The sequence below is a fragment of the Mastomys coucha genome, unplaced genomic scaffold (assembly GCF_008632895.1).
Source record: "Mastomys coucha isolate ucsf_1 unplaced genomic scaffold, UCSF_Mcou_1 pScaffold7, whole genome shotgun sequence".
Lineage (NCBI taxonomy): Eukaryota > Metazoa > Chordata > Mammalia > Rodentia > Muridae > Mastomys > Mastomys coucha.
Genome location: NW_022196913.1, coordinates 65,711,034 through 65,721,711, shown reverse-complemented (window position 1 = coordinate 65,721,711; position 10,678 = coordinate 65,711,034). Strand labels below are relative to the sequence as shown.

General features: G+C 42.1%; 1 protein-coding gene across 1 annotated transcript; it reads left to right on the top strand.

Moving 5' to 3' along the window:
• Nucleotides 1-1,699: 1,699 nt before the first annotated feature.
• On the top strand, nucleotides 1,700-6,224 carry LOC116081876 (cathepsin L1-like). The gene is made up of 8 exons (XM_031358589.1): nucleotides 1,700-1,775; nucleotides 2,925-3,061; nucleotides 3,340-3,462; nucleotides 3,552-3,698; nucleotides 3,885-4,109; nucleotides 4,587-4,749; nucleotides 5,318-5,426; nucleotides 5,822-6,224. The coding sequence occupies exons 2-8, from the start codon at nucleotides 2,936-2,938 to the stop codon at nucleotides 5,919-5,921; spliced, it is 993 nt and encodes a 330-aa protein (XP_031214449.1). The 5' UTR covers nucleotides 1,700-1,775; nucleotides 2,925-2,935; the 3' UTR covers nucleotides 5,922-6,224.
• Nucleotides 6,225-10,678: the final 4,454 nt, after the last annotated feature.

Genomic DNA, 10,678 nt, shown 5'->3' with positions numbered 1-10,678 from the left:
CATGGCCGGTGGTAAAGTACAGTGGTGCCCGCTCTGCGGGAATAGAGAATTAGACACCCATCTTCTACCCTTCTGAATGTGTGCTGCAGAGGTTTGAAATGCATGTGTCACCTGGTGGGGTAGCAGTGTGCCTGGCAAGAGGCAACCAAAGGCCCAGCAAGGGATGAACAGATAAACAAAGCATGAGATCTTCATATGGAAGAGTAACTCAACCTCAGAAAACATGGAGACAGACATATGATGTCTGGCCTGTTTATCCACTAAGAATCCCTAACTTTTACTAGATTGAACAGCAATTCGTTCTCAACAGGGCTGTGGCAGAGACACGCTTTCTGTCCTTAGCAATCATCAAATTCGCACAAAGGAAGTAGGACAGATCAGAGTCTGGGAGAAAAGAGACTGTTATTTAGGGCAGAATTTCATCTTATAAAGCAGATGAATAAACTCTGAAGATCTATGGCGGTGACATAAGACAGTGAGTGTGGCACTAAAGACATGGATGTCCAAGCCTGGAATTGTTAGAAGGGCGTTCTCATTTGGGCATACTGTACCACAATGAAAAATTCACACAGCTGATTCTTTGTATATGTCATTAATTGAATCTTAAGAATAAAGAGGTAATAAATAAAAACACAATGACTGCTTTAATAAATGAACATGGGACATGCTTGACAAAGGTTGTTCAAGAAAGGTCGCACCAACATTTCCCTAAAAGATGCTTTCTACAATATGCCTTATTAATAAATGAAGGTTGAGAATATTTTTGTTTATTTCCATTATTTGTTTAATTTTAAGAACTTCTACCTACACATTGTAGATTTACATGTTTCGCTCACCTAAAATGTGTCCAAACCCCATTCGCTTCCACCATTGGCTACTGTGAAAGTAAGACCCTGAAAGTCAACCCTAAGGTAGCAATTGAGAAAACATTCTGTAAGCTCAGAAATGCCAACCAAACCAGATTCCAAAATCCCAGTCACTTTCCCTGTTCTCCACCTAGGCTTATGCAAAATCCTCACAATGTTTGCTATAGCTGAAGATACGAGAGAAGGAAGACCCAAGTGAGAAATCAGGATGAGATGAGTTACAAGTGCCCTGCAGTCTCAGGACACTCCCATCCCAGTCCAACCTTCGGGTGCCTGTAACCATCTCCTCCCTGATTGGGGATTGCCTGCCTCTAAAGATTCTGAGAAGCCCGTTTGTCCTCCTCCCTGACAATGGGGAGAATGACCGCAGAGGCTAAAACTTCCAGGAGACACAGCTTAGATTTGACTTATAGAGGAAACACTGGACTAGGATATAATTGCTTGCAAGGAATCAGTAGCAATGATTTTAACAAAAATATCTTCTAAGGAAAAGGCAGGGTTGGGTTGGAAATTCACACAGTTAGCTAGAACCTTCTATCTTAAGCCAAGTGGCGAGTCCTCTGTGAGAGCACTTTCTCAGCTAATGTCATGAGACATACACTCTACTTTCCTAAGCAGAGACCTACTGCTCCCTTCCCCACAGTCCAAGACGGACTACACCCAATGCCCCAGGTCAGGGTGAGAATAGGTATCAATATGTGTCTGAAGTCCCACAGCCTGGAGGTACAATCCAATTGTCCACCTAAGCCAATTCCAGGGAGGAGAAACTGGGCAGGGACCCTGTCTTGGAGCCACAGATTTGGTGTATAAAGTCTGGATCCACACACAGCTGGGTCAGAGGTTGGGATCTCAGCAACCTCTGAAGACTTGAGACTGTGAAGACCACCTGCCCAGCTGTGGACATCCCAGGTGAGTCCCCATAGCTCTATCAAGGCATACTTGGTGCTGACACTGGAGGAGCACCCTAGAGAGATTCTTTGTAGCATCATACAGCTCCCTTAGGAATGAGGATACCAACTCAGTCTTAGCAGAACTGGTGTGGGGATGCAGAGATGGTTTGGTAAGGATGCCAGGAAGTACCAGACTATTCAGGTACCCCGGTGTGTGAGAAGTATCAATAATGTGAAGTCAGGCAAACTGGTTCCTCTGAGTGAGCAGAACCTAGTGGACTGCCTCTCTGGTCCCATAGGCACAGGAAGTACCAGTTTGTCCTTTATATAAGCTACCACTCTCTATGCCAAAAGGGTTGATTATTCTCATGTAGATATGTTCAAGGACAGTCCCTTGGTCTCATCCACCATGTACCCAAGGTATGTGGCACAATTTTGGCATGGCTCTTTCTGTATTGTCCCATGCAAAACTTTATAGAGCCTAAGTCTTGGACTGGTCTCTTTATTTCTCACCTAAATTGATGGCTATGCCATCCTGTACTCAGCCATAGGACACCCCTCCTTGAAACAGTAAAGTAGGATTCTGACGGTACATCCCAGTTGTGGAACAGACAGATTCCCAACTGATGTCCTTCCAAGGTTTTCTAGAGGGACATTCCAGAAAAAAAGAGCCTAGGCATATTCTATTTATTGAATAGAATCCAAGAACACTATCCAAGAAAAAGATGTCTTGTGACTACCCTACCAAATCGTGAAGATCTCTTTGTAATGAAGGATCACATTGTCCATAAGCTGTGGCTAGCTTATGAGACCTGAATATCAATAGAATAAAACCTGGACAAACTATGAATACTTAAGAAGTTAGTTGCTGCTTGAAATTTCTGGACCACAGGTGCATCCAGACCCTGTGGTGAGCTAAATGCACAGCTCACACATTGTCTAAACCCTGGAGCCCTCCACAGCTGCTATTCATTTTGTTTGACTTGTGACATTTTTGTTACAGATGTGCTATAAGCCAATGTCGTGTTTAGCCATATAAACAAACACTGGAAGATAGTTAAAAAAAAAAAAAACTTATTCTACTATAGTGACCTTAACCTCTTACGTAGAAATAAGAGTTTATTAAAGGATTTCCATGACCAGTATCTCATTTCTCCACCATCTCTAGGGTTTGGAATCATGACTCCAATTTTCTTCCTGGCCACTCTTTGCTTGGGAGTTGTCTCAGCTGCTCCAACACATGATCCCAGTTTGGATGCTGTATGGGAGGAATGGAAGACAAAACATGGGAAAACATACAACACGGTTGGTACCGTGGACATGTCCAGGGGCAACACAGTGACAGTAGTCCTTGCTGGGGCACATTTGTAGAGTTCATATTGTGGAAGCAGTTCCTCCCAGGCATGACCACATGGCAGGATTTATGACCACTGATAGCAAACCACCCTGATGCCACAGGGCCTCGGTTATGGCTTGTAGAGGTGGACAGAAACCCTTGGTTCTTGTTGGCTGTAGCAGCAGGCCCACTGAGGGAACTAAGGCTGGGCTTGAAGTAGAAAGACCACACACTGTATCTCTTCCAGAATGAAGAAGGACAGAAGAGAGCAGTGTGGGAGAACAACATGAAGATGATCAACCTGCACAACGGGGACTACCTGAAGGGGAAGCACAGCTTCAGCTTGGAGATGAACGCCTTTGGTGATTTGGTGAGTGTGGTGTAGACTGCTGAGCATGGTCCTTCCTCTCTGATAAGTCACCTCTCCATTTGCAGTGATTTATTTACCTTTTCTTGAAGACCAATACAGAATTCAGAGAATTGGTGACTGGCTTTCAAAGCCTGGGACCCAAGGAGACAACCATCTTCCATAAGCCCTTGCTGGGTGATGTCCCCAAGTCTGTGGATTGGAGAGAGCATGGCTATGTGACTCCTGTGAAAGACCAGGTAGGACACATGGCACATTCCAGGTATCACTGTCCACCAGGAAGCCAGAAAGGAAATGCCAAACTTGGCTTGCTGACAGTGATGCCCCATACAGTTCATTGCTTGTGAAATTACTGGGTCATGTGCACTGCTATCAAACACCTGTTACTATTTTTTTGCAGGTGACAGTCTTTTCTTTCTTTTTAGGGTCATTGTGGTGCTTGCTGGGCTTTTAGTGCAGTTGGTTCTTTGGAAGGACAAATATTCCGGAAAACAGGCAAACTGGTCTCTCTGAGTGAACAGAACCTAGTGGATTGCTCCTGGTCCTATGGCAACCTAGGTTGCAATGGTGGCTTTATGGAGTTTGCCTTCCAGTATGTGAAGGAAAACAGAGGCCTGGACACAAGGGAGTCTTATGAATATGAAGCCCAGGTAGGTACAAATCCTAAGGTGTTTTTTCCTGACTAGGCTTAGAAAGCAGAAGAATTGCAAAGTCCTCAGAACTCGCTTTTATGGTAGAATACATCCTCGTAAGTCCGAAATGCCGCCATGAAGGTGACAGAGCCTTTCCATGCTCCTCTGATTCCAGTTTCCACGTAGCTGTCCCTGCTTCTGGTCATACAGAGCTTATGCAAACCAAGAGTACAGAATTTTCTATGTGGAAAGTTATTATTAATAGGAATATCTATGGTGTGTCACTGGGGACACTCAAGCGAGTTTCTATCAGTGACTCATATCTACCAGTTGGTCAGGTCTGATGACATTCTATAGACACTTGGAGATCCTCAGCAGCAAATGCTGAGTCATCTGTGTAATGGGAGCTCAGCTGACTGTAGTTCTGAGTGGCTCATGTTCCCCAGGAGGTGAATGGCAATAATCAGGATTTCTTTTAATCTCTGTCTTTCAAAGGATGGACCCTGCAGGTATGATCCTAAGTACTCTGCAGCTAACGTCACAGGCTTTGTGAAAGTCCCAGTGAGCGAAGATGCCCTTATGAATGCTGTGGCCACTGTGGGGCCCGTCTCAGTTGGAATTGACACTCATCACCACTCCTTCAGGTTCTACAGCGGGGGTCAGTATGGTTTCTTGGTTTCTTGAGTAATCATACCTAACGGTTGATTCTACCACAGTCTGTGAATTTGATGATTTTGGTACATAAAAATATGTAAATATTTTAAGTTGTAGATATGATGACATTCAACAGGAGCAGTAATTACATGGGTTATTTTTACTTGACATCAATTAAACACACTCCCATGAACATGTATCCATTGTGCTTTTTAACTAGCAAAATCAGGTTTTATGTGTTTTAATTTTATTGAATTTGGTTCAGATGCTGAATCTTTAATATTTTAATAGATGTTCCCATTTCTAGTTCAGTTTTAGGGGGTCCTCTTGATACCAGTATGCTGGGGTTTTCTGCAGCCATCCAAGCAAGCTTTTTCCTGAGGATGTATGCTAACATTTACTCACGTTATAAATTATATAAGAGCTGATGTCCCAAGCCTCACTAACACTGAATCAGTCCTGTCTGGGGTGTATCCTTGCCCTGAAGTTAGAAATGTTTCTATTGTTGATGATGACAGCAGACACTTTGGGGTCACGGGAGCCTCTTATTGGGCTTTGATTTTGCCTTCCAGGCATGTACTATGAGCCAGACTGTAGCAGCACTCTTCTGGATCACGCTGTCCTGGTGGTTGGCTATGGTGAAGAGTCAGATGGCAGGAAGTACTGGCTGGTCAAGAACAGGTATCAATAGTCAAAGCCACGCATGTTTGAAACACCAAGGGGAAAGTACAGTTTTCAGGTGGTATTTGGGTGCAAGTTTTAACAACTTACCCTGTATATTTTGAATACAGAAATTTTAGGGTAACCACGATGAGAATCTGACATGTTTGGGGGAGTGTTAAGATGGAATTTGAACTGCTGCATTTCTAGTTGTGATCCAAATGTGAGTGGACATGCCCTGTCCTCTCTCTCCTTCCATTCCCAGTTGAGTGTGAGGCAACAGAGTATCCAGCAGTGGACCCTCTGCCTTCTCTAACTCTGTCTATTAAGTGTAGCCTTTGTCTCTGTATTTCAAAAGACAGTTAATGTAAGCACTGTGTTCTTTCTTCTAAATGGCAAACATGCTCTTCTTCCAGCTGGGGTGAAGACTGGGGCATGGATGGCTACATAAAGATGGCCAAAGACCAGGACAACAACTGTGGAATTGCTACATATGCCATCTACCCCACCGTGTGAGCTGCCGGACAGCAAGAAAGGGACAGCAAGAAAGAAGGAGTAGACTGGGCACGGCGCATGTAGAGAGGAGGGTGTTCCTCTTCACAGACCAGCCAGCCTCTGCTCTGTGGGGAACAGTAGCTGAGTCACTGAAGGTCCATCCTGCGATGTGCGTTCTGGGACATTTTACTCCAGTTAAATGTGACTGCCAATCTGCTGCTGTAAGCAGCTTTGTATCAATGAGTTCTGAATTTTCATTTTCTTTCTTTTTTATTTTTTCTTTACAAGATGTACAGAATTTCTATAAAACCTACATTTAAAAGACTGGTGGTGCTTCCTTCTGTTGTTACAGGGTTTCTCTTAGTCGAAGGTGCAATTGAGTGTGAAGATGTAGTGGGGTGGTGTTCTAGGGGAGAGACGGGATGCTCCTTCAGTCGTAAGGTTGATATTCCGGCCTTCCTCAGAGTTCCCTCCAGACTTTATGGACTCACCATCAACCATGGTAGAGAGAATGAGGAGAAATGAAAATTCTGGAACTTTAATCCACACAAATTTTCAAAGTTTAAATTGCTTGCCATTCTGGGTAGTGAGATGGCACTGTAGATCGTACCATCGAATGGGGGCTGGGCCTTCACCCCCTTCTCAAATACATCAGAACAAAGTCATCTCTTCGCTCACTCAGTCATAAAAAATTACCATATATATATATGGTTATATATATATATATATATATATATATATATATATATTTCTTTGAATTTCAGGAGTAATGTTAGGTCTGAAGGAGAGGGCACCACAATTTCAGGGAAAGAAATATCAAAGAAGATTTATAAATGTAGTATCATTTTACAGAGTATTAAAAAGCCCTCTCCATACATGAGCCCTTTCCAGATGTTTACCTATATGGAGATACCTGAATGAATTCTTGGAGGGTTTGGAAGAAGCTGATAGTGGGGGAGGGGCTGGTGACTGAAACAAAGGAAGGGATTTTCACTCCTCTGCTGACCAGTGAAAGAGGTTGAACTAGATGACTTCGTTTACCATTTGTTTTGTTATCATAGCAATTTTCACTAAAAACACTTCAAATAATACTGAATAGCAACAAAATCAAGCAACATTGAAAGGCGACATTTTCAACCCAGACCTCACTTCCTCCCGTTACCAATGTCACTGTTAACAGTTTGCTGCACATTCTTCTGGGTTTTCTTTATGAATAAACAGGCAACTACTATTTACTAGCTTCGTAGATAAAACCTTTAAGAATATTATATGATATATGCTGTTCCGTGATTTTACTCTTACACTCAGTGCTGAAGGCTGAGCCTTCCGTGTCTCTACATATATGACCGTATTGAATGTTCAATCGTAAATATTCAATATTAATTTTTAAACTCCTTAAATACGTGAGACGTGTAACACCGATGTGTGTGTGTTCTGAGAGGATGGCAATGAGTTTCCAGGTAAGAGAGTGTGCTTATTAAAAAGGCATTGCCTGGTCCTCGCTAATTGTCCACCCCAAACCCTGTACCACTCTCAGGTCTCACCAACCCTAAACAAGTAACAGTTTGGCCACAGGAAGGGGGTGAAAACAAGATCTTTCCTCTCTGATTACAGGAAACTCTGAGGACCATGGCTCAGCTTTATCCCCCACTGCTCCTGAGGAGGATAGGCCAGGGCTTTGAGGAGTTACCGTGGGATGGTGGCCCCTCATACGAGAGGATGGGGCCCAATGAGACCTCAGCATCCTCAGAGATACATCTCAGAAGTCTGTTTTGCAGATCCCTGCAGGAGTAGCTAGCAGATGTTCAAGGGACCGTCCTAGAACATGGAGGACTTTGTGCCCACAGAGCAGCGGTCCTCTGCGTTTTTAAATTTCTGTTGGCATGATTAAAAACACTGACCAAAAGCAACTTGGGAGGAAAGGGTTTATTCTAGCTTATAGCCCAACATGAAGGAAATTCAGGTCAGGAACTCAAGGCAGGCGCCTGGAAGTGTGAACTGAAGCAGAGATCATGGAGGACTTTGTTTACTGGCTTCCCCCCCCACCCCCCGTATCTTTCTCAGACTTTTGGTCCTATGCTACTCAGGACCACCTGCCCAGGGGTGGCATCACCTACATTGGGCTGGGCCTTCTCACATCAATCATTAATCAAGAAAGGATCCCATAGATTTGCCTACAGGCCAGTCAGATGGAAGCATTTTCACAGTCAAGCTTCTCTTTGTGAATGATTTTGCTTGTGTCAAATTGACAGAATACCTACATTGTATGTGTGGTTTTTACTATAATTTATTCAAGTAAAATGTATTATCTCCACTGAAGAGTACATGTTGTCTCTCCAGTAAGTCCCTTAGGGTCCAGCTCATCTGTGTTAGATGGAACTAATATTTATTTAAACTTTTAATGAACAATGGCTTATTTCATTGGTGGGTATATTTAAAAAAAAAAAAAAAGATCCATAGATTAAAAGTTTCCCAATGGAATTTTAAGAAGAGAGGAAATACTTCAGTTACTGTCTAGTCTGCTGCACCTTGTATACAGTAAAAAAGTATAATCAACAGAGTTTTGTTTCTAAGAAAGAAAATGCAACAGGGGAGAGAAAGTAAAAGAAATGAAGAAAAATAACTCTGAGGAAAACCATGTGAAATTATAAAACACTGTTCTTCAATTGTCATGGGAATAGCCCTTTGTAAAGGGGATTTTTAGGCGGAAATCGGAACCAATACTAGTTTCTTGTTCATTGCATTGCCCCCTTTTTTTTGTTTTTTTGTTTTTTGTTTTTTTGGGTTTTTTTTTAATACATCATTTTAAAAATTCTTTCTAGTGAAAGAAGCAAACCAGGAACTAATTAGCAACAGAGCCTGCTTAGGGCTGCTGGAGGAGCAGATCTGTGTAAGAAAAGTTCCTGTAAAAAAGCCTTTGGTGATACCAGAACAAGTCCAGCTCAGTTCACAGGCAGATCCTGCATTCTTATTTTGGGGCTAGTTATTATTTGGAAAGTAAGATGGATTCCCCCCTCCAAAACTAGACATCCAGACCAGTGTCTCTTCATTCTCCCTGTTCTGCATCAACTCAGAGCATTTTACCTATGTCCACACCACAGCATCTCAGTAACAAGCAATCTGAGTCTAGCCAGGCCTTACTTAACTCTTGGTGTATTCTATGCAGGGGATAAGCAAGACATTATTTACATTTTTCTTTTGGCAGACGGGAAATCCACAGTATCCAAATTACTTGCACAGCGTTGCACACCTAATTTGCCTTTGTTTTGCAACTATACATTGGTCACTAACTCCTGCTTCATTCAGTTATTATGAGGAGTGAATAAAATTAAATCAACCTCCTATTGTTCACACCATGGTTTCTTTATGATGATCAAAATGGTGAAAGGATACCTAGATTGTTTTTTTAATGATAATACTTTGAAGTTAGGATACCTCCTAAGAAGAAACCAAAATTAGGGCTAGAAATATCAAATTTGGTGTAGAGGATGAGCTGGTTTAAATTGTAAGGAAACAGACATCATTCATTGCAAGTGTGAGCACATACCAGAGAATACCCTTCAATATGGGATTCCTTTTCTACCAGAATAATCTTTGGAAACACCCACAAAAATACATGTTCAATATATTTCTTTCAATATTATTTAAATGAAACCAAAATGATATCTCCAGCAGTAAAAGAAAACACTGATATTTTTATAATTTGATTGTTCATTTTACTTATTGAGGAGGCCCTCGTGTTGCATGAGCATATGGATATCAGAAGACAATTTGTGGGAGTTGGTTGTCTCCTTCCAGCATGTGGGTTCCAGAAATCAAACACAGCTCACCAAGCATTGTAGTAATCACTTTTATCCACTGAGCAATGTTCCTGGACCATTCTACTATGAATTGAGATATACAATGATATATGTGCATTAAACAATAAAGACATGTATATATAATAGCTGGTGTAAAATAGATACATTTGGATGATTTGATGCCACTTAAGAGCTTAAAAAGAAGCCAGGCAGGGGTGGCACACACCTTTAACCTCAGCATTTGGGAGACAGAAACAGGCAGATCTCTGAGTTCCAAGCCAACAAGACCACACAAAAGAACCTGTCTTGAAAAAAACAAACAAACAAAACAATGACAACCAAAAAGCCTATATTCTACAAACCTAGAATTGTAGACTTCCAGACACCCCAAGGTCTAATGGCACCTAAGGAGACAGCAAGGCTGCCAGCTTCCAAGACCTGCTCCTTCCCCTCCCCCACCTGCGCTCTTTAATAAGCCTGTCTGACCCTCTTCTCAAGATTGCCATTAGAATTCTTTGTGCAGAGTCCTGCAGCTCAATGTTAATGATAGAATTTCTCGAGAAAACAAGATCAAGGCTGAGCTGTGGTAGGGCCAAGTGATAAGCACAGGCTCTTACAATTTGGATAAAAATCTGTGATGAAACAGACCAGGTGGGGATGATTGGAATGTTTTTTGAGAGAATAAAAATATGGAAAATGCCTTGCTAGATTTAAGGTTTTTGTTTTTGTTTTTGTTTTTTTAATTTCCCTCTGGAAACAGATGATACATGGAAACCTTGTTGCTTAGAGAGCCTTCAATGAGAAAGTTACATATATCTTTAGGCCAATGGGAAAGGAAAGAACCGCAAAGTTTGCACGTTCCTGAAAGGAGATGCTGACACCGTTCACTCCTTCACTTGACTACCATGGAAGCAGTCCACTGTCCACCACTAGAGAATGAATAAAGAATGAATTTTTAAAAAGAGTTTCTTGAAATCA